Raw genomic sequence first — 24,596 nt, 5'->3', positions numbered from 1 at the left:
AATAGTCTCCAGGAAAAGAGAGAATACAGCCATATCCCTATAAACCAGGAAGAGATGAGGAAGACGTATGGAAAGTCATATGCGTGTAAAGGCTAGTCTTATAGCCATAGGTAAGCCTCCACTAGTACAATACAGTACCCAATAAATCCTCTAGTCTCCGATAATAATGACTGGTTATTCTACACTAGCTTATGCAGCAATCTTGACAAGCAGCGTAAAAAAGAAAGTGTCAGCCTAGTGGCTACGCCAGTGGCTACTGTGATAGCTTATATTTCAAGAGTTTTTATATGTATTACCAAATTTAAAAAAAAACATATATATAGTTCAATTCTTATTTCATACATCAATAGTACAAGTGATAAGAAACTTTGTAGTATATCTTGTTAAAAGGAATCTGTCAACAATTGTTTTGCTTTGTAATCTGAGAACACAATAATGTAGATGAAGAGACCCTGATTCCAGGGATGTGTCACTTACTAGGCTCTGTTTTGCTCTTTCGATACAATCAGTATTTTACCAGCATGAGATTATCACTGCAGGACAACTGGCCACCTGCTTCCTAGTCCAGCCACGCCCACACCACTGATTAACAGCTTTCTGTCACTATACAATGTACACAGAAAGCTGTGGTGTGTTCGGGGTTATACACAGATCAACAAATGAGCTCTGCTCGATCTGCAGCAGAAAAAACTGTGATTGTGTCATAACTGCGGCACCCAGTAAACTAAATGATACATCACTGGAATCAGGGTGTCTGTCCCTACATCATGCTGCTGTCATATTACATATAATAATTTAATAACACCAATATACTTAAAGCAACAATCAACTACATGGCCTGAGTTAAAAAATTGCCAAGACTTTATTGAAAACATGTACGAGAAAAAAATGTGCAGAATAAAAACAAGGCACACCACAGATGACAAAAAGGTAGGGAGCCTAGACCAATATAATGTATGAGGAACCACTATATAAATCGTGTGGCTCCCATAGGTAAATATACAACATCAAATATATGGAATAATAGAACTTAACATGTTTGAGCAGCATAAAATGCACAAATGGCTAAACACATATAATGAATATAAGTACATAAATGCACAGCATGGTTGCATCAAAACATAAACATATATATAGGTAAGTATGACTCCATAACCACTCTGTGCACAATATCCAAGTGGAGCTACATATAGGTGTAAGAAAAAATATATAAACTGCCCAGTATAACCATGGAGGTAGAAAAAAAAGATATATTTACCAAGGAGCGTAGGTCAGAGGTCCAGGCACTCACCACACACCCAATATTATATAGCAAAAACCTGCTGACCGATTCCCTTTTAAAGATATCTGCTTTTTCAGTGAATATAGATTTTTATATTTCTGAGATAGGGATCACAGTTAATGCTCATAAAACTCTATGGGGAGGGGAAGGAAAAGGAGAAGGGAGGTAGAGACAAACAGACATTCTTCTGCATGCTCTGAAATGACAGTTGCACAATAAGCAAAATGAAGTGTGGGCTTTTGGAATTCCATGTATCATATTATGGAATGATTAGTATTTTAAAATAGCAGGTACTTGATTCAAAGTAAAAATTGCTATCTTCAACAATTTATAACACAAAATTTTAAAGGGCATTTTTGGGCACAGATTATTAAAGCATTGTAGAGCCTATCAGAAATGAGGAAACTTTATAATTTACTTGCTGTGAAAAGTCTGCTCTCTTCCTGAGCTGTGACATGTAGTGATGTGACCCAAAACGCCTTACTTCCCACTACAGTCCATTCAAAGCACAGAGATTCCCTGTCTGTGCTTTGAACCGCTCATCCCGTAGCTCTGCAGTGTGCTGTGAATGGTGAAGTTGGGGACATGGTCATGTCTTTGATTCTTTGCCAAGTTCCACAGAAAGTGAGGGCAGGGAGAGTAAGTTGTAGGTTCTACACAGAACAAGAGCAAGTAATCTTACCAGCTTCTGGCATTAGGGCATGGTGATGGGCTGGACTCATTGATCTACAGTACACTAGGCTTCTGTGGTGCCAATGTCGGCATGTACTAGGTGAAGCGGTGGGAGTGATAGGAAGTAGAAATTATGTATGCAGCAGTTTGTCCTTCTTGAGACTAAATACAAGTTTCTGGTGCTTTGTGGGTGGAGTGGGCAGGCACTAAGGATGGATTGTTGTGAGCCGTGGGACAGATACAGCTCTGCTTTTTGGGAAATGTAGTCTAGAGGCACAGAAGGTGAGCTGGCAAGAAGTTCAGAATGGTAAACCACAAACCACAAGGATGGCTGGAGGGGAGCTAAACAATTAAGTAAAGATAACAGAGAGGGGGGATTTATTACAGAAACAGATATTTTGGGGGGGGGGGTTGTCCTTGGAAAACCAAATTTTAACATCAACAATTTTTTTTACTTCCAAAAAAATCTTAAAAACTCCACTGCTTGCAATCATACACAGTTTCTCCTAGGTAAAAATGTTCTGTACATTTGGGTCTAGTAATTGGTACGACAGTTTAAGTAATCCCTGTTTTTCACACTACTTTAGCTATAGTAAGGCAAGTAATGTTAATGAGCTCCATTCTGGTGTCAAGCCAAAAAGTATGGAAAAACTGTTATATGTGCTTCTTTGAAAAAGTCTCATAAGTGGGTTTTGACTATTTTGTCTTTATATTTGCTCCCTTAAATATTTATTTTTTTAATTTCCACCAACTATTTTGACCTTACTACTGAATGTCATTTTTGAGTGACCAAAAATGTTGAGATCTGATGTGATACAATCTTATCTGTGGCGTGATGTACAATATGCTAAGAAGCCTGCAGTTGTCAACTAAATATCATTAGCTGCTCATCTGCCATCACATTCTCATTTTTGCTTTTGTTTTACCAGTCTTTCATGAGAATAATTTCTGATTCAGTTCCTGATATAACAACTGATTTCAAACTTCAACATGTAACATTTTTATATGCTTTTTCTATAACAGACTTTATTAAATAAAATATATTAATTTTAGATCAAATTAAAATTGAAGGGGAGACTTGACTTCAGTGAAGAGTCGATAGACATGACTATACCTCTCTCCTTTCAAATTAGGTGGTAATCCTAAATTCTGAACCCCACTAATGGTAATGTCTAACTGGCTGCTGTAATTAAAGGGATTAATGGAAAAAAATTACCCTAATTTTTTCTATCATGTACTTAAAATATACCTCCAATGCAAGAAAAAGACCACATAGAAAGATCAATTTTTTTGGAAAAAGTAAATCTTTAAAGCTTAGTCATTTGTGCTGCACATCTCTTCTTTTTTCTAATATATGAGCGGGATATTTAATTTGTCTGCCATGCTATTCATACCGTAGACCTACAGACCCGAAGCCAATCACTGTTGTTATAAGTCTAAAAAAATTTTAAAAAAATAGGGCCCGCACATCTTTAGTCTTAAATGCACAAATATGCTATGTGGCCAATATACAAACATATACATACACTATGTGACTAATGAATACATGATTTCTAATATTGTTACTGGTATATTGGTACTTACGTTTTTTGATGAAAGACCGCAAAAGTCATCCAACCCCATTAAGGTGTACCTTTTAATAAGACTAAGGCTCAGCACCCTTATCCACCCATCTTTCCCATACAAGGTTTTAATTGCGAGCTACACCTGGTTTCCTTTCGACTCCTAATTCAGATGAGCCCTGATTTGGTATGGAGAGGTATGAAATATAGTGGTTAGGGACCATCCATATTAATAGTTACACCTTGACTTGGTTGGATAGCTTCTGTGCTCTTTGATTAAACGCTAACTAAGTACCTTGCTTTTTTTAGCGTTTATAGCAATATTAGAGTTTATGTATTCATTAGTCGCAGTGTGCTGACGCATCGTGTATATATATGTTTGTTTTTACAATACTTTTTCTACTCTTCTTTCTTACCATTTAAAGGGAATCTGTCACCACATTTGACCTATCTAAACTATTAATATGGGTATACAGGTTATAGACTTCTGAAAAAAAGTTCTACATGTATGTCTGATATCAGATGTATTGTTGTGAATAAATAATCTTTTATCACTTTTTATGTAAATTACCTCTTCTAGGCTCTGGAAGACACTGCCTGGAAGATAACTCTGCCTCCAGAGATTATTTTACATGAAGTTACCAGTGTGAGACATGTAATGGCTGCTCTCTGTTCTCCTGATCTCACTGCAGAGCTGTGTGTGATTATACCTGACACATCTGCAGGCTCCTCTCAGCTTCCATCTCACAGGCAGACAGGGTTGCAATATTGTTGCAATACAGCAGAGCTCAGAGAGCTGCAAAAAATGTTTTTGCATGAAGACAAATTTCAGTTCTCCTGTTCTGTGTTAATTACTTGTCTCACACTGGTAACTCCCCTATTTATTTAAAATAAGCTCTGGAGGCCGAGTTATCTTCCAGGCAGCATCCTCCCCATAGCCTGGAAGAGGTCATTTACATAAGAAAAATGTGGATTTCTCTGTAATAAGACATTGGATCGCAGATATCAAGGTATCATTTTATTCAGCTTCCTATGACCTACATGCCCATATGGACGGCTTAGGAGAATTGATCCTACTATCTTCCCTTTAAGACTGTAAGTAAGCCAACTTTGACATACCTTAGGCCATGTTCTTACGTAGAGTAAACTCATGTATGTTTCCCACTGTGTTTTTTTCTGCAGAAAATCTGCATTTAAAAGTTCAAGCAAAGTTTGTGATTTCATAAAAAGTCATGGCCGCTGCGCACTTAAACGTACTGTTGAGCTGTGCAGAGTTTTTTTTTTTTGTTGGGGGGTGGGGGGGGGCGGGGGTTGCATTTTTTTCCCTTTTTAGGCTCATATTGTGAGCTTGAAAAAACACATGTAAAAACACAGTTGCATTAAGTGGGAAGTCCCAAGGTTTGTGCACTAAAAAACAGATCAAAAAACGCTGTTTCAAATCTGCACCAAAAACGAAATAATCCGAACAGATTGCAATTGTGCATTTTTGTGTGGACACCTGCAGATAAAAATGCAATGGGAAAAAAGCAGCATTTTTGCACATAGTGTTAGGTACAATTCAATATCTTCATTATTGAATGAAGGAAGTAACGGGCTCCAATGAGTCAAGCCTCCTCTTACTGTGTTATGCACTTTACATGGGATGTCCACTAGTTTTTATTAGTACAAATGTGTCTTTAGTGGTCTTAAAAAAATATATATATAAATATACCCCCTATACCCAACTGCTGGATGTCCGCTGGTCCTCTGTGCTGATGCCAGTGTCCCCAGCTGGTCTCCTGGCTTCTTCTTCCAGCGGGGGCAACAGATGACCTCTACAGACACTTTGCAACCACTGACTAATTCCAGCTTAATAATAATTTTTATCTCTATATTCTGTATTCCATCATATTCCGCAGCACTTTACATTTTAGAGGGCACGTGGACAGACAATAAAGACATTACAGAATAACACAACTCCAACAGATACCAAAGGATGAGGGCCCTGCTCGCAAGCTTACAATCTATGAGGAAATAGAGGAGACACGAAAGGAAATGGTAAAAAGTGCTAGTGCTGTATGGCCAAGCCATCAATATAATAAATAGGGTATTCACATAACACTGCATGAACTGCTCACCAGCCACTATGTACAATACAGACACAGAGGGCTATTAAGTGCATGGAGGGTATGTGAACAGAAGATAAGAGGGTCCTGAGTTTGAAGAAAATCTTGTATGGGCAAAACGGGGATAGTTTGATAAGTGAGGTGAGACGATAGGCCAGTCCAAAGAAATGCGTTTTTAGGCCACACTTAAAACTGTGGGTATTGGGAATTAATCAAATTGTCCAAAGAATTGGCGCAGCACACAAGAAGTCTTGGAGACGAGAGTGGGAGGTTCGGATTATTGAGGATGTTAGTCTTAGGTCATTAAGAGAATGGAGGGCACGGATAGGGTGGTAGGCTGAAACAAGGAAGAAGAGGTAGGGTGGTCCTGAACCATGGAGCACTCTTTGGGTGAGAACGATGTTTCTTTTGGACTCTATAGTGGAATGGCAATCAGTGCAATGACTGGCACAGGGTAGAGGCATCGGTGTAGCTGTTGCAAAGGAACATGATCCTGGCTGGTGCATTCAGGACGGATTGGAGAGGGGAGAGTTTAATTAGAGGGAGACCGATTGTAGAGAGTTGCAATAGTCCAGATGAGAATGAATAGGAGCAACAATAAGAGTTTTTGCAGAGGAAAAGGTAAGAAAAGGTCGAATTCTAGAGATGTTTTTTATGTGTTGGTGACATGAGCAAGCGAGTAATCGGATGTACGGGGTGAATGAAAAATCTCAATCAAGTATGGCCCCAAGACAGCGGGCATGTTGCTGGGGAGTAATCGTGGAGCCACACACGGAGATGGCAATATCGTGCATAGGTAGGTTAGTGGAGGAAGGAAGCACAAGGAGTTCAGTTTTTGACAGATTCAGTTTTAGGTAGAGGGAGGACATGATGTTCGAGACAGCGGAAAGACAATCACTGGTATTTTGTAGTAATGCAGGGGTGATGCCAGGAGATTATGTATATAAATCAGCATAGAGATGGTACTGAAAACCGAATCTATTGATTGTTTGTCCAATAGGGGCAGTATACAAGAAGAGGAGGGGGCCTAGGACTGATACTTGAGAAACCCCTGACAGTAAAGGGAAGATTAGAGGAAGAGGAGCCAGCAAAAGATACAGTAAAGGAGCCGTCAGAGAGGTAGGAGAAGAACCAGGAGAGATCAGTGTCCTTGAGGCCGATAGAGTGGAGCATAGTGAGGAGAAGCTGGTGATCCACAGTGTCGAATGCTGCAGAGAGATCCAGGAGAATCAGCAGGGAGTAGTGGCCTTTAGATTTAGCTGTTGGTAGGTCCTTAGAGACTTTAGGAAGGGCAGTTTCATTAGAGTGTAAGGAACGGAAACCAGATTGTAAAGGGTCAAGAAGAGAGTTATCTGAGAGAAAGCGGATTAGATGGGAGTAGACTAAGCGTTCCAGGAGTTTAGAGATGAAGGGAAGATTGGAGACAGGTCTGTAGTTAGCAGCGCAGTTCTGGTCAAGGGATGTTTTTTTAGGTAATGGATGTATGCTGGTATGTTTAAATGAGGAGGGAAAGATACCAGATGAGAAAGGTTAAATATTTTAGTTAGATGAGTGGTGACAGCCAGAGAAAAGGGACTGGAGGATATGTGAGGGAATAGGGTCACGGGTGCAGGTAGTAGGGCGAGAAGAAGGAAGGAGCTCGTTACCTGTTCAAAGACGGAAAGTGAGCTAGATGCAGTGCAGGAGGGAGGACAATGCATAATATTAGGGGATTGAGAGAAAATTTCCTGTTGAATATGGCTACATTTTTCTTTTAAATAATTGGCCAGATTGTCAATGCTAAGCTAGGTGGTGGGGTCTGAACTCTTGGATTGAGGACATGAACATGTCTTGTACAGAACATGACTGCTGTAGCCAATCAGTGGTCAGGGGACACTGGCTGTAGTACAGAGAAGCAATAGGGGTCTAGTAGGTGAGTGTTTTTATTTTAGGACCACAATTTACCCCTTTTTAAATGAAGATTGTGCAGCTTGCAAATGAATGAAGATACAAGAGAGCGTAAAGTACTAGTTTTGTTATTCTAGGATAGACATCTGAATTGTGTACTGATGTGCATATTCTAAGATGTTTTTAAGTGGATCATTGGAGGTATATACGCTAAAGGCTTTTAATTGTGAATTTCATCAAATAAAATCTGACCCGTTATTCCAAAATATTTGCTTGTTGCAGTATAAAAGGGAAGAAATGGATTAATCAAGAGTAACTGAGCTGTGTAGAGCTATGGCATTGCTAAGATAAATTACATTCCTTAACTGGTTTGTATTATGCTAGAGATGGAAAAAAAAATTGGATTGACTTTTTTTTTTTTATAAACTTTCACATAACCAATTTTAACATTGACTTTAACCTGGAAACAGTAAGTTGTAGCAGCAACACTAAACTTTGCGTTTTAGTGCCATGCTTCATCCAGAATTAATTTGTTGCAATTTACTTTTAATCCTGAATAACAATTGTGTCAATAACAATTGTTGTAATTTATCTCCGGAAAAAAAATATGGTAGTCTTTAAAGGCTATGCATCAGGTATTTGGTTTTAATTTTATCTATGGCATTGTCACCTTGAAATAAATATCTTTAGATGCATTTAAAGTGTTAAATATATACAACTTACTAAAAAACTTGTGTTTAGGAAGGTGCCCCAGTCTCACAGAATCAGTGTTGGTCCCTGTTCCCAGTAGCTCTGTTTTCAGCCTTGGTTGAACACTTTTTATGCTTACATATAACCAGTGTTGAGTTGGAAGGCAATTGGCTCATTGACGAATTTTAATACCTAAGCCAACTCCCTTCTGTGTCTATGCATTGGCTGTGAAAACTAACAAGTTGGCCATCTTCCTTTACACACAACGTTGTCAGACCAGAGACCAGCACAGACATCTTGAGATCAGGGAACCTTTCTTATTACAAGTTTAAGCTGTATATATATTTTATTTTAAACTCACATAAAGACATTTTTCAAGTGAACAACTTCTTTACTTTGATTCAGAACTAAATGCTAAATAAGAGAAATAGAGTTCTAAGTGTATAGAAAATGAGTAAACACCAAATTGAGTCTGAATTGTTGTGTACAATGTTTAGGTCATATCTCTAAATATTGACATTGTTTACTAATTGGCAGCTACTATTCCAAGTTAGATAATGATTCATTGTCTTCATCTGAATAGATATGCTTTGCTGTTTTTGCTTTCATTATATCCCAAATTTATGAAACTGAGAAATTAGAAAAAGCAAGTTAAGTAATCTGAACAATGTTTAATTCTCTCAAAAAGTTGCATGAGTTTTGAACATTTTTATTCTTTTAGCTTGGAATGCAAAGATCCTCCATCTAAGGCTGTACACATTTCCAGATGCCTCGTCACATGTTTATTTTGCTTTTCTTTTTGACCCTTCTCTCCATCTTGCCATCCTCACGCTTCTCTTTTTCCTTGTCGCTTGTTGTGGGCCACTTTCCTCTAGAATGCCTGGAAGACCACGAGGTCGCCCAGCTGCTGCGTCACTTTTCCTCTGAATACCCTCAGTCTCGGAACATCTGTCTGGATGGGGCCATGGCCCACCACCTGCACCAATGCTACTACCATCTCCGTCTCTTCAAGAACTGGCTGATATCGGGCCAGGACGATTTGGAGTGCCTCTACGGTACTGCACGCTTGCCGCTGTGCCTTCAGCTATGGGGGCAGAGACCGTTCCGCTGTCTGCTTTATGGAATGCAAAGTGCACTGAGAAATATTCAGATGCTCGTGCCACAAAGCAAGCATATGAATGTCTGTCTGGTCATTAACCTGCATTTATTACCCCAGTGTTCTTTTCCAGTGGTTTGCTTCCTGTGCATTTTGTGTTGCATTGAGTCCTCTTACTGCTTCTCAAGTTCTTAGTATGCACTTGAGAGCTTTGCTTGGTTGCTGTGTTTGTTATCAAAGATTGAGACTAGCATTTATTTTGCATTTAACAAAAATGTGAAATACAAGTTTAAACTAAAATACAATGAGCCCAGTGTATAAAAATTTGCAAAGACAGAATGGGACACTTGCCCAAAAGCAACCAATCGTGTTTCATCTTTTATTACGATAAACAAATTGCCTGATTGGTTGCCATGGCCAGATGTTCCATTTGTTCACTGCACTAATTTTTATATATGAGGTCTGATATGTAGATGATGTGATGGTGAGGAGTGATAGGTAAGGATACAGATTAGGTGGCCACTATAATTAAAGAAGAACACCCATCAAAGTTTTTATCCTCTTAATATATGGCAATCATCATATTATACAGCAATGTGTACTTACAATTGCTCTTGCCTTTCTACCCAAATCATTCTTCTCTTTTCTCTGCTCTTTGTAGAAACAGGAAGTTTCTTGTCTCTGCATAAATCAACCCCCTCTTCATTTCCTGACCCAGCTGCTCCCTCTTTCCTCTGCCAGGGACTTTTGCAGTGACTTATGACTCATACAGAGAAAATAGTCTTCCTGTTTGTACATAGAGCTTAGGAGAATTCTGCTAGTCGATTTTTAATCACGTGATGTCATAGACCTAATGGAAAACAGAAGAATAAACTGGGTAGAAAGGTAAAATGAGTAATTGTAAGTGCACGGAGCTATATAATATCATGACCACAATTTTTATCCTCATAATATATTGCAAAGGGAGGAGGAGTGCTTCTTTAAGCAATATGGCAACAATCAGACACTGCTAAAGCTACAAATGTAATCCTAAAAATAAAACTCAGTGAAATATTTAACTGTTACTAGTTGAAACTTATCTACTCTTTTCTTTCCCATAATTTTAACTGTATGTTGAAGACACCCCTTTTTCCACCTACTTTTGCATAGTCCTATTTTAACACCCTGGACTAGAAATTGTGTACTCGTTCTGTACAGTCAAGTACTTTCCACCACTCTTATCTTAGTCATATCTGTCTTACCTGTAATGCCCTGAATGAAACCTCACATAATGGACTCACAAATAGGTCATCTACAAGAAGCTTACAAGAGTATGCTTATATTGGATGTCCTACAGAGCTGCACTAGCAATGTTATCTGCATGCTGTAAAGTTTATTAACAAAGATAAAAAGTAGCTTGGCATCTCAGTGGACATTTGAGAGATTGCGTTAATCCATAGCATCATTATCTAGCACTGATCTTTCTTATCAGTGGTTTTTAAAAGTTTTTCTCTCTTTAAGTTAATAAAAATGCAGATGTGAGGTTTTGGCAGCATTTGTGAAATTTATTGGAGAACAACTTCATACATTTGTCCTGTTCTCCTCCACTTTGTACCAAAACTGGCCTATTCTTCTTAATTACAGGACCTCATGATTACTATTTACATATGATTTTCCATAGCAAGTGGTTGTTACAAGGCACTAGTGTAGACAACCTTTCATGAGCTGTATATAGCAACCACTTTCTTGTCCATTCTCACAGCTTAATCAGCCTTATGGTAGCCGTACATGTTGGGTTAATGTTGGCCGAATCTGCCTTTTTGGTGGGACTGATCAACTATATAATGGGTGTGGTGAAGTTCCAACTCTCTCCCAACAACAAATGTCAGGGGAAAGAACGGTTGGATTTAACATGCCTGATCTTTTTCTCTTTAAAGAAAATAAGACCGCTCCATAGGTGTCTTACAGCCACCTACTCCCTCATGCCTATTCACGTGTATGCTTGGCAGAACAGAGTGTGCATATTTGCGGGAGGCAAGAGTGTTAACTGCTGGCTAAACACTTGCTATCTAAAATGTTTGGTCAGGTTTACACTGATATATTGTAAAAATAAAACTTCAGCTGTCTCAGTAGAAGTAGGTGTGTACAAATTTTCCACTTCTGGAAAATATATGGAATAGTGAGGTCCCTAAGCTGTTAAAGGGTTTGTTTTGTTTGCAATGTTATGAATCTTAAAATAGGGTACTTTGTGATCATACATACATGGGTTGCCAACAATATTATCTTGTGTCTTGATGTTCTTGGGAAATAAAGTATGAACCAGTTGCTATTGGCATAAGTGCTTAGAGAAAGGGAATTCTAATTACATTTTAGAACCATGCCAAAAAATACACTTACAGATGTTTTTTGGGACCTTACTATTAATGGTCTATACTGATTGGGTTTCTCTGGGATCTTGCTACTAATGGCCTACATTTGTGGAATCACCCCCTAATCTAAGCTAAATGAAGAGGCAGTAGCTTACCCACTTCAAAATGGACTCCGCTGTACACGGTATACACTGAAGGGCATGTGGTTCTCGTCAGAACGCTGCAGTTCCTCAGTCAGCTATTCAGTGGTGGTGTTTATTATCGTCCCCGACTAATCTCTTATGGCCTAGCATAAGTGTCCATACATTAAATAACCGTCAGCGCAAATGTTCCTTAAGCGATCTCTCCCAACTTCCCACATACGCATGCATGCTCGGTTTGGCAGAGAACCAAAGAACCTGCCCATATCTGTTTCACATAGCCAAAGAAAACACATTAAAAACGTGTTCAAAAACTGAATTGTGTAAGTGATACCTTAATCGGGATTTTATGAACTGTTAGCTAGTTAAATAGTTGGCTAAACTGTTACCGATTTCCAATCCAGCCATTTATTACAAAGGTCAGAATCCAGACCTTCCATGTTCTCCGAACAATGAATTGCAGTAATTGCTTGCATTTTAGTGTGGTGTTAGCAAATAATGAATCCTACAAGTGCCTACAACATTGCGTTGCATGCATTCATGATTTACTTGAAGGAAATACATAAACGATTACTGGATGTTATCCAACTTGTATGAATCTCTATGTGCATGCATCAAAATGTGGCTTGAACATGGACAAGTCGGCTCTGTGTTGTATATATAAAATTGTACTGTCATGGGTTATACGCAGACTTTCTGGGTTTGCCTCTGGATTAAAGTTTTAGGGGATGTATAAACTTTGAGCAAACCCAGATTAAAGAGCTTGTCCAATCAGAGATGACCTCTTTTTAGTATTGAGCTGCCACAGTGGGCTTCAGATCGTAGGTGCTCAGGCATGGCAAGTAGCAGATTTTTGCATGGGGAAACCAGGCACGTAGTATGTACCTGCCATTCCACTGCGGCAATTCCAGGGAGAATCTTTATTCCCTCACATAAGTGGAATCTTGTCAGGAGTCCCCCCTTTATGACATCCATATACACTAATGTGGACAGGGAGTGCCTATGTTGAGGCAACCCCTTTTACACTTAACCTCCTTTTGATATTTTGATTTTTGCAGCCTCATGTGGATCCAGAAGCTAATGCTGGTCATACAGATTGCTGTCAGCCTTATGTAATATAGGCTTTTTTACAGCTTTTGGAAGATGACCATTTATCTGAAATTGTAATTTCAATTTCTGATACATTTGTGTACAATGTATCACAGGAATGTTTTCTCACTGCATTAAAAAAAAGTGAAGTATTGAATGATGGGGCTAATTTCATTAAATATTATGCCTGTGTTAGTGTTTTAAGATAACTTATTACCGAATATTTTGCAGTATTGTGATTAAATTCCTGATGTAAAAAGTTGTCAGTGACCTTTCCCTTCTCTTTGGGTCAGCACACAATGTAAATTCTCAAATGGTTTTTAATCAAGAGCTTGTTCCAATAACTTGCTGAACAGGGGGGATCCCACAGCTGATTTTGAAAATTGGGCTCTGGATTTCTCCAATTTGAATGGAGCAATGTTGCCGTATTTGCACTATCTCTCCATTCATGGTCTATTGGACTTCCAAATACAGGAGTCGGCAATAAATTACTGTGTTCTGTTCATAACGTTCAATTGTGTTTTACCGCAAACTTATAGTAATGAAATTTATACCAACTTATTAATTTAGGTAAGATTAAAAACATTAAGCTAAACTTATCAAAACTATGTAAAAGAAAATCTGACATGTTTTGTCCTTAGCAGCCAATCACAGTGCAGACTTCATTTTTTCATGTAGTTTAAAGGGAATCTGTCAGTACGATCAAATCTCCTAAGCCGTCTATATGGGCATGCAGATCATAGGATGCTGAATAAAATGATACCTTGATATCTGCGATCAGATGTCTTATTACAGAGAAATCCATTTTTTTTAATATTTAAATGAGCTGATAAGATCTATGGGCCGGACACTGATCTGCTTGAGAATCTGCCTCAAGAGATTATTATAAGTAAAAGGGGTGTTACAAGTGTGATGTGTAATGGTCGCTCTCTGCTCTCCTGATCTCACTGCAGAGCTGTGTGTGATTATACCTGACACATCTGCAGGCTCCTCTCACTGCAGAGCTGTGTGTGATTATACCTGACACATCTACAGGCTCCTCTCACTGCAGAGCTGTGTGTGATTATACCTGACACATCTGCAGGCTCCTCTCACTGCAGAGCTGTGTGTGATTATACCTGACACATCTACAGGCTCCTCTCAGCTTCCATCTCACAGGCAGACAGGTTAACAATATTGTTGTAATACAGCAGAGCTATGAGAGCTGTAGCAAATGTGTGTGTTATAAGACAAAGTTCAGTTCTGCTGTTCTGTGTTAGTTACTTGTCTCACACTGGTAACTCTCCTGTCATTTATAATAATCTTTGTAGGCAGATTCTCATGCAGAGCAGTGTTCGGCCCATAGTCCTGAACAGCTCATTTACATATAGGAATAAGACATCAGATCACAGTGCCTATATAGACAGCTTAGGAGGGTTGATCTTACTGACATTCCTTTTAAGAAATGAAGGTTGATTGTGAAGGTGTGATTGTTTATTAGATGATTTTGTGAATTGGGGGAAGGGACTTGTTATCTAAAGGAGGTTCCTTTAGTATACCTGGTTCTTCAAAATATCCAAAATGGACTGACAGGTTGATTTGATCACAAAACGGATTGAATAATGAAACACCTCCTTGAGAGCCCTTCACAACTGGCATTCAGTTTCTGCATTGCTGCATTGTGGAATTTGTGCATAAATTATAAAATTATTGATGGGTTACAGAGGTTGAAGTGACTTGAAATCTCAACCATAATAACCTCAAAAAAGAAAGTAAAATATATAGAACAAGGAATGAAAGGGTTATTCTAATCTCAGCTATGTATGGCATATCCTCTAGGTATAACCTAAATGTCTGATGGAACAGGAGTCTTCCATCAATGGAGAGATGGCCGCCATGTGACTTTGTTCTTTGACGTTTTTTATTTCCAAAAATAGTCTGTTCTATGGATAGGCCATTATTTACCTTTATTACTTCTGTAACTGCAGGTAAATAGCATTTGTGGACATGTCAATCTCCTTATAAGATAAATGTTACATATCCAGATGCATTACATATTGAACAGTAGGAAGAGGAGCCTTACGATTGATTAGAATATGAAAAGTTGGCTTAAAATTAAATTTTCAACCCCAATCATGAGGAAGGCCCTGCATGCTTGAAATCATGATATAAACACTTCTTTTGGTAAAAAGAGATGAAGTGAAATGAGAACACAGTGGAGGACATGGCAGTGAGTTAGGGCAGTACAGCTAGTTGATTAGGGCTCATTGCACACTTCTGCCTAAGCCATGTATAGAATGTAACAATTTGGAATAGGTAGAAGTATCTATTTGTAAGGTCTATTGATTTGACAGTCTGGTAAAATGTATGTACTTATTGTTTCTATTCCAGGATTTGAGGGATGTTCAATGGTTCCTACCATCTACCCCCTGGAGACGCTTCACAACTCATTGTCTCTCAAACAAGTCAGCGAGTTTTTAACAGACATATGTAAAACGTTTGCTGAGACTCACTGCCGAGGATCAGCAGGTATCGTACATTTTTTTATTATTGGATAGTTTTTTATTTTATATATTTTTTTTAAGATATGATTTGGTAAGTTTGTCGGCAATATGATGTGACAACGTATGCAAGAAAAAACAAGAAAAAGATTGGTTTTCTGGCCAAATAAAAGAATAAATGATAAAATCAGGTTCACAACATACCTTGTATGTGTGCCTAGAAGAAAGCTTGTCTGCTGTTTCATACTGGTCTAGCCATTGGCAGCATGCAATACCTTCTCATTGCAGAGGCCTGATTTTTACTTTTTTTTTGTACTGAAACATTACAGCCCTACAAAGTATGAGGAGGAGTCGGGGTCAGAAATGGGCGGCTGATGGGCTTCTCCTCTCCACTCCTCCGGCTAGGCTTGATTGACAGATTTATAGCTAATGTTTGTATACCTGTCAATGGGGTGCCATAGAGCAGAAGCCCAGTGAGCACTTCTTCCTGACTCCATTTCTTTCTCAAGCGGTGGTTTTCTTTTAAGCATAAAAAAAGTTCTGCTGCGAATTCTTGCTGGACGTAGTTAGGGAAGCATGAAACTGCTCACAGGTTTTGCTTAATGCAGAATTCTAGTTAAGATCTTACTCCTGAGTCAGCTGTTGACCTGCTTATTAGTTATGCTTCGTAAAGTCTCTACTATTTACCGTGATTGCATATTTCACTCTATATTAGGAGCCAGACTTCTAAAATAAAGGCCACCATACACATTAGATAAAAGTCAACCAAACCTGCCAATTTCAGCAGAATCAACTGATCATCTAATGTGTATAGGGGACTCCCAGCTGTCCCCCAACAGATTATGTTGGGGAACATAAGAATCAGTCGGTTGGAATTCAATCACATCATCCTTTGTCCATTGGTAAGATAAGCCACGAGCGGCTCTCTCATAGAGAACACAGGAATACATGGCTGAGCAGAAATTTGGGAGAGATAGCTGTCAGCCAAACAATGGTTAAGCTGACTGCTACCTAAGGTGTATGGACTGCTTAGGTCTGAGGTCATCTGAATCACACATCATGTCTCATCAGAAGCTTAGACTGCTCTTTTATCATTCCATTAGTGCTCAGATTGGCTACCATTATAAGTTCAGTCTGACCAGGTAGAAAAAAGTACCATTGAGATGATTTCTATTACAGCTTAGATGGAATGATGATAAAGCACACAGCCTTCACTGAGAACAAGAAGAGTATCCAGTAACTCCTACACATCTACTGAGCCAAATGAGTCTTATGCGCATTCACACATCCATGAGTCATGGGCTGACCTCAGGTCTCCTGATCCAAATTGACAGTCTCAATATGAAGCTGTCAAGAAGGAATTAGTAGATTTGCTCCACGGGCCATACTTGGACTGTTACACATGGATGTGTGAATGCTCATTAGTAATGGAAAGTCTAGAATTTAGCTATTAAGCAAAATATTTTGTCAGGTTGCTGCTTGATAAACACAATCTTCTCTCCCTTTATGTTGTCCTCATTTTGACTGTTCATTAATTTTGATGATTTTGCTGTCACATTGCTGGTTAAACATTTCCAACAAGTTGGTTCTATTCATATACAAAGTAGAAAGCATTACACATCAAGCAGCTAAGATGTCTCACTGGTCATAGTTACCAGTGAGACATATATCTTGGTGTGCATAGATAGCGATAATTCCAAGATTTATGTGACCCCTTGCACGAATATGTACTTGGAGTAGTATCTATCACAGCCGAGTAATCACTACCATTTGTTCAATTCTGTCAGCGGGATGTGACTCCATGATGAACCGCCATGCAACAGGAGATGTTTATCTGCCTCACCGGATTCTCTCATCCTCATCACTTCCTTTGCGACACCGCTCAGAGCGGCCTCCCTGGTGTAAGTACTTGTGGTGTATGTGTTACTGTATAAAGATTCTCCGGGCAAAATATAACTTTCTCCAGGGGGTAGAATATGTAAAAGAAATAACAAATTCAGTCATTCTCACCTACAGGCACCCACCTGGATCCAACTCAGGACGCTGTGTTATCTACACAGAGACAGGAAGCGATGATGTCACCGGTCCACTGCGACTTGTGATTGCCTGCAGCGTTCAGCTGACTTTAAGCAGTGCGTTATCACAAAACATCCAATTCCGCGTTTTTGAAATCACCTGTCCACTGAAACCAATCACAGGACGCAGCGGTTTTGCTGCTGGTGGAAAAGTAATATCTCCTCTTTCTGTGTAAGCGCAGGCCACAGAGCAGCCTGTGCTGGGGGCCTGTAGTACGACTTACTTTGGGGGTTTTTTACTGCTCTAAGCCACCAGTGACATTTTGTCTGAACAACCCCTTCTTCAGCCTTCAGTGGCAATTCTTAGCCTGCTCTTTGATTCATCTATTTCTTATCACAGCTTTTTATAAAAATGTATAATAGTTTTGAAGAGGTTGTTCTGATGCACAGGAAAAAAATAAAAACATTTAAAATCTGTTCATTAAACATTAAAACCTTACTATTACACAAAATAGCTTGTTGGGCTTCACGATTAACCCATCTGCACTTACACTAGGATGAGAGAGCAGCGATGAAGAAGGATGTAGGCTTGGGTGTTAAACAGTCAAAATATCAATCCAAGGTGATCTCTTGCTTGGTGACTTGCAGACTTTACCAGGAGGATAAGGTAGCCTTCATCTTTTGGGGCTGTGTTGGCACATCACAATATAGAAGGAAGTCACAAAGCTTCTGGAACTACGTGACTAAATTTTGATAATGAGGATTGTAAATACAAACATGTTAGAAAGTGCTATCAAATTATTTTATTAAATTGTTTCTTCTATAATTTTTATTACAGATGTAGTACGTGTTTAAGAGTCACTATGTGTTACGTACCTTGATGGCAAACATTAACTTTACATTTAAAACTGTACCAACAATTGAATAATGTCACATTAGGGTTGGCTGCATCAATATATTGTAACGCGTTGTGTGTTCAGTGTCGAGGTGTTTGCTAAATCTGTGGCATTTGTAGGCCGTGGTCAGTGCTGCATGAAGCTGCTGATGGTTTCATCCTCATTTTCAGCCCCTTGAAAACCCCTTTTCAAAATAAATATTTTTGGAAAAAAAGCTACAACTGTAGAAAAATGGCACACACTGTTTTTCCACAGGGACTTAATCCCCCAAAAAATAAATTTATAAGAGTATATTATTCAACCATAAAAATAAATTTTATTATGTCAAAAAATTAAAAACAATGTAACTAAACCACATGTTATGTGCATATGGGATCCCTGAAGAAGGCTAGACGAAACGTGCGTCGGGGCGACGGGCGGGCAGTTGCGCTGAGCACTTTATTAAGGTATTAACCCTTTTTGATATTCTCTTATTCATTCTTATTTAATTTATTCACATAGTTATTGGAAAACCGTGTGTAGAATTGTTTTTTGGCAGTTATTCATTATTGTTTAAACATGTCAGTCCATACTTACCTATTCCTGTATTACACAGGTGGTACTCATTGTTTCAATACAGTTTTCCCCATATGCACATAACATGTGATTTAGTTACAAATTAGGTATGTTCTTATTCTATAGGCTATGTTTGGCAACAAAACTGTTTTATTATTGAACAACCTATTAGGGGATATCCTCTTTACATCTTTCATATCATAAAGGTTTTTTGATGAAATATGTTCTTATCAATTGTCTGTGCATATAAATTCATTTGCTGCCGGCTCTTTTTTGTGAAGCACTGTATTTCATTGTTTTTAATTTTTTGACACAATAAAATAAATTTTTATGCTTGAATAATATACTCATATAAATTTCTTTTTTGGGGGATTAAGTCCCTGTGGAAAAAGAGTGTGTGTCATGTCAATATTGAGTTTATGACCAGAATTACGACATAGGATCCCATTAGTGGAACTTTGTTGTTAACTGTAGAAAAATACATGGATCCCACGTCCAAAACTCATACAGCTAAGCAAACATTTACAAAACTAAACACGAGGCTCCTAGTTAAAATTCTGATCCGCCTGTATGAAGCCCACTGCCATGTCACGGCGAACCTCTTAGTGGGTCCTTGACTTTAAAGTTGTGGCGACCAGCAGTGAAGTGACACTACATCAGCGGGAGGAGTGACCCAGACTGACACGTCACTGCTTTTTCTATGACCTGCCTTCTTTGGCCGAAATCTCACGCAGGCACCTTTATTACCAGGGGCTGTGCATGCACAGTAACTTCAAAATTACATAGTTGACCAAAGAAAATGATCTGCGCATGCGCCGCCCCTGGCAATGCCAGCGCCTGCACAAAATTTTGGCCAGAGGTGATAGGTCGCTGAAAAAGCAGTAACCTGCCAGTTATAGACCGGACGCAGATAAGGGTGAGGCTAATACTCAGATAGGAGAATATCTTTAGTTCAAAATGCTGACTAGAGGTCCTCTTTAAAGGGACTCAGCACAATGACTGTTCAAACCAAGTACAGGTACTCTGTTCATCATGGTGGGGCCAAACATTTAAGTATACCTTCCCACCTGCTTGTTTTCCATTTATCTCCACCCACCCTACCCCTCCAACCTTCTTTGATTTACCGATCTGGCTTCATAGAGCAAAGATTTTAATGTTTGGCCACACCGAGGGTGCACCGAGCGGCTGTACTTGGTTTGAACAGTCACTCTATGCTGACAGTCCCTTTAAGGAACACTAGTTCAACCTGTCAGCTCTCTAATACCATCCTTTGCTGTATTGTATATGTATTCACATGTGGGAATAACTTCCTACTAGTATAATGCTGACGAGTTTTTAGGTTTTCCATTACAATCATTAGTGTAAGTTAAAGAATTTTAGCACTAAATGATAACAAATACATTGTATTGTCATTAACAGATAGCAGCGGTCCATCCAGCACCGTGTCAAGTGCAGGGCCTTCATCTCCAACCACTATAGACCTTTCAGCACGTTTTAACTTTAATGAAAAGACGCTGACTGAAGATCACAGAAGAAAGTTAAATCTTGATATGTTGCAGCCCCAGCAATCACAAAATGGTGACACATCCAGCTGTCAAGATGTATCTCATAACACACCTCCATTGGAAGAACCATCGAATGCTGACCCATTGTCACCACAGCCTTCTAGTGACTTACCATCAGCTTCACAGCTATGCGTAGAAGATGAAACCGAACCACCAGAAGACTTAATTAAAAATGAAGATTCTGCAGAGGAGACAACATGGAACATGGACTCTGGTGATCAAATCCTTCCACAGTCAGCACTAAATGAGCAGCTATTCACAGAGCTATCCATACATGGACAGGAAACCTCATTGTAGATCAGATAAAAATGACATTTATCAGTTCTAATGTGGATCAAACAATATTATATGTTGTAATTAAAACAATGACTAACTTAAGACATTTAAAAAAAAAAACTTTTTTTATTGTTTTTATTGGGTCAAAAAATTGAACAGCTGCCTAGGACCCCACAAACCACTTAATGTATCAGGTTGAAGAACGAGCGTCGGTATATCTTCTGGATCAACATCGGTTATTAGACTTTAGTGAATTGATCTATTTCTAAGCTGCTGAAGAATGTTTTTTTTTACAAGGAGTAAGATTCTGCTGGCTTTCAGTTATACTAGGAAATTGATCCATCAACCACTAATTTACTTCTCATTGGTCGGATTTCTAGACCTGACCATGGTGAATTGCCTACTTATGGACTGCTACCAACATGTGCAGCTGAATGAAATCTGTTTTGTCGCACTCTGCTTTGCAAACCTTTGCAGTGTAATGTAGCCAGCACCTTTTTAATCACGGTTCTTTTCATTGGACAGTTTGGACTTTTTCTCAGCTTTAGCGCCATTAAAAATCTTATGACAGCAGATGAACTGAATTGCAGAAATCAGACGCTTGTGATAGAATACTGCCGTAGTGACGAGCCACTGATGTAGATACTGAGCACTACCTATATCATGCTCCTAGTTTTCAAGCGGTCGACTGAGATGTTTTATGAGAGAGACTTCCAAAATACCTTTGTAATGAATGAAGATAATCCATTTATTTATTGCCCTTTATTTTTGTATTCATCTGTTTTCATTAGTATTTCTTGCATATTGACTGATAAATCCTAGCAATGCTGGTAACAACGCTATGTCCAAATTTCACCAGCATTGAAGAATAACTGAAAACTAAGTGTGATGCATGAATATTTTTAAAGGGATACGGAGTTCTGAAACTACTGATTATTGATGATTCTTTCTAGGACTGTGCTAATGGTATTAAGTACAATACTCTCATTCTCTCACCAGAACAATAGGACACCTTCAAGTTGGAATTAGTTTCTGGAGAGTTTGGGATTAACACCTTGAATGATTCAATACTGTTTTTCTGAAAATGTGTCTGCACTGAGCTATTGCGTCATACACCATTTGCACTTTGCGCTCTTGTGGTATGACTGATTATGCCAGAGAGATTTTAGTTAAAAATAATTTTTGACTGTGTGTTAGGATCTACATGCAACGACTGAATTTAATTTATTCTACCGACTTTGGTTGAGTGTGTGTAGAATATACTGCCAGGTGCCCCTCTTCTGAGCACTTAGAGATTTATACTAAAGCAGCTAGAGCAGTTGTGGCTTTATATTTTGTATATCGATTAGACCTTACAGGGTGCATTTTAGTCCTGATGAATACTTGAAAATCACTGCTGAGCAAGAATGTTTTCTTGCATATGGCTGACAGTCCACTTATTGAACAAAAGTTTAGGTGCCAAAAGCCAATAACAATAATCGTTTTCTATTTTCTCAACTATTTCTGGGAAAATCATAAAATACCATAAAAACTTAAGGAAAACTCTCAGTGGAATGTAATCTGGTACCTATAACGGAGTAAATCTATGGCTTTTTCTATAAGATGTTGGACACACTTGCTAGAATGCATCCTGTGCTGTTTTACTTGACCGCAGATTATGGCTACCGGTTTTGATGTTCGGAATTTATATATATATATATACAGGGTGGTCCAAAAGTAGGTGGACAGAAAATAATAACATTTATTTTGATTTATATATAAAATTATATTTACTAACACAAGCATAACATTGACAATTAAATTTTATTCTGAACAATAATACAAAAGCCCTTAAATTTTATCAACGCAGGTGCTCAAACTGTTTTCCATTACAATTCAGCTTTGAAGTCTGCCTCTTACGCTTCAACAAATTTTTTTGCACAAGTTTCTTAGGGTATTAATTTCTTGAAATGCATCTTTTATGTAATTTTTCAAATCACTGACACTTTTTGGTTTTCAACTATAAACTTTGTCCTTGAGTACTCCCCAAAAGAAAAAATCCATTGGGGTCAAGTCTGGTGAACGTGCCGGACAATCAAGTGGGCCTCTTCGGTCAATCCATTTATTAGGAAATGTTTCATCAAGATACTCGCGGACTACTCTTGAATAATGTGGAGGGGTCCCATCTTGTTGGAAATAAAGGTCATTTGAATTAGGCTGTTGCTGTAACTGGGGAACAACTTGATTTATTAGAATTTCGAGATACTTATCTCCTGTGACTGTTCCATCAAAAAATATTGGTCCTAAAACACCAAAACTTGAAATACCACCCCAAACATTGACACCAGGCTCATTTAATTGTTGCTCTAATGTTAAATGCATGTTCGCATTATACCAGTAAATACAATTATGTCTGTTAATATGGCCGGATAATTTGAAAGAAGCTTCATCACTCCACATAATGTTATCTAAAATTACTGGATTTTCTTCAATTTCGTTAAGCATAATCTCACTAAATTGCAGCCGCCTGTCTGGATCATCCTCCAATAAACCATAAATTAGACGTGGACGATCAGCTTTCCACCCAATAGATTTCAGGATTCGCATGATAGAAGCTCGTGAGATTCCCAATTCCAAAGAGGCTCTTCTGGTGGACTTTTTTGGACTCTGAACAAATGTTTCAGCAACAAGTTGTTTATTATCTTCTGTACAGACTGTTTTGGGTCAACCAGTTTTTGGAGCATTAAGGATTGAGCCAGTGGCATTGAATTTGTCATGAATGCGGTAAATGGTTTGTCTCTTTGGGGCTTGAGTACCAAATGTTTCTACCCAATTTGCTCTAATATTTTCAGCATTTTGAAATTTCCAATACTCTGTTAAAATCCATTTTCTTTGATCTGTATTTAAATTATTTGCCATTATGTGTTATCTGAATTATCTGAAAAGAAAACAGATTTGGGGGAGATCCATCTGTGAAAACTAGATCTGTGAAACTGGCTCGGTTGCCCTTAGCAACCAATCAGATTCCACCTTTCATTTTCCAAAGAGTCTATGAGGAATGAAAAGTGGAATCTGATTGGTTGCTAAGGGCAACTGAGCCAGTTTCACTTTACACCATGTTTGATAAATCTCCCCCTTCATAAGCTTATTACACTTTCTGTCCACCTACTGGTGGACCACCCTGTGTGTGTGTATATATATATATGTATATATATATATATATATATATATATATATATATATATATATATATATATATATATATACAGTACAGATCAAAAGTTTGGACACACCTTCTCATTTAAAGATTTTTCTGTATTTTCATGACTTTGAAAATTGTACATTCACACTGAAGGCATCAAAACTATGAATTAGCACGTGTGGAATTATATAATTAACAAAAAAGTGTGAAACAACTGAAAATATGTCTTATATTCTAGGTTCTTCAAAGTAGCCACCTTTTGCTTTGATGACTGCTTTGCACACTCTTGGCATTCTCTTGAAGAGCTTCAAGAGGTAGTCACCGGAAATGGTTTTCACTTCACAGGTGTGCCCTGTCAGGTTTAATAAGTGGGATTTCTTGCATTATAAATGGGGTTGGGACCATCAGTTGTGTTGTGCAGAAGTCAGGTGGATACACAGCTGATAGTCCTACTGAATAGACTGTTAGAATTTGTATTATGGCAAGAAAAAAGCAGCTAAGTAAAGAAAAACGAGTGCCCATCATTACTTTAAGAAATGAAGGTCAGTCAGTCCGAAAAATTGGGCAAACTTTGAAAGTGTCCCCAAGTGCAGTTGCAAAAACCATCAAGCGCTACAAAGAAACTGGCTCACATGAGGACTGCCCCAGGAGAGGAAGACCAAGAGTCACCTCTGCTTCTGAGGATAAGTTTATCCGAGTCACCAGCCTCAGAAATCGCAGGTTAACAGCAGCTCAGATTAGATACCAGGTCAATGCC

The 24,596-nt window shown here is 38.5% G+C and overlaps 1 protein-coding gene across 15 annotated transcripts in view; it reads left to right on the top strand.

Annotated features, from left to right (window-relative positions):
* PPIP5K1 (diphosphoinositol pentakisphosphate kinase 1) overlaps window positions 1-23,406 on the top strand; it is a 204,372-nt gene extending 180,966 nt beyond the window's left edge. For 7 of the 15 annotated variants that reach the window (XM_073653167.1, XM_073653166.1, XM_073653161.1 and 4 more), the window contains 3 exons: window positions 15,242-15,379; window positions 17,139-17,252; window positions 20,237-23,406. In XM_073653167.1, coding sequence (XP_073509268.1) covers window positions 15,242-15,379; window positions 17,139-17,252; window positions 20,237-20,679 — 695 coding nt within the window. In that variant the 3' untranslated portion in view covers window positions 20,680-23,406. Of the gene's footprint in view, window positions 1-9,073; window positions 9,254-15,241; window positions 15,380-17,138; window positions 17,253-17,367; window positions 17,599-20,236 lie in introns of all 15 variants that reach the window. The other 8 variants (XM_073653162.1, XM_073653156.1, XM_073653158.1 and 5 more) reach the window with 3 other exon arrangements.
* Window positions 23,407-24,596: the final 1,190 nt, after the last annotated feature.

This window comes from Phyllobates terribilis, unplaced genomic scaffold (genome assembly GCF_046119375.1).
Source record: "Phyllobates terribilis strain yellow unplaced genomic scaffold, ASM4611937v1 Scaffold_11__3_contigs__length_659146591, whole genome shotgun sequence".
In the NCBI taxonomy this organism is placed as follows: domain Eukaryota; kingdom Metazoa; phylum Chordata; class Amphibia; order Anura; family Dendrobatidae; genus Phyllobates; species Phyllobates terribilis.
The sequence above is the reverse complement of the archived record's forward strand: the minus strand, read 5'-3'. Positions and strand labels throughout refer to the sequence as shown.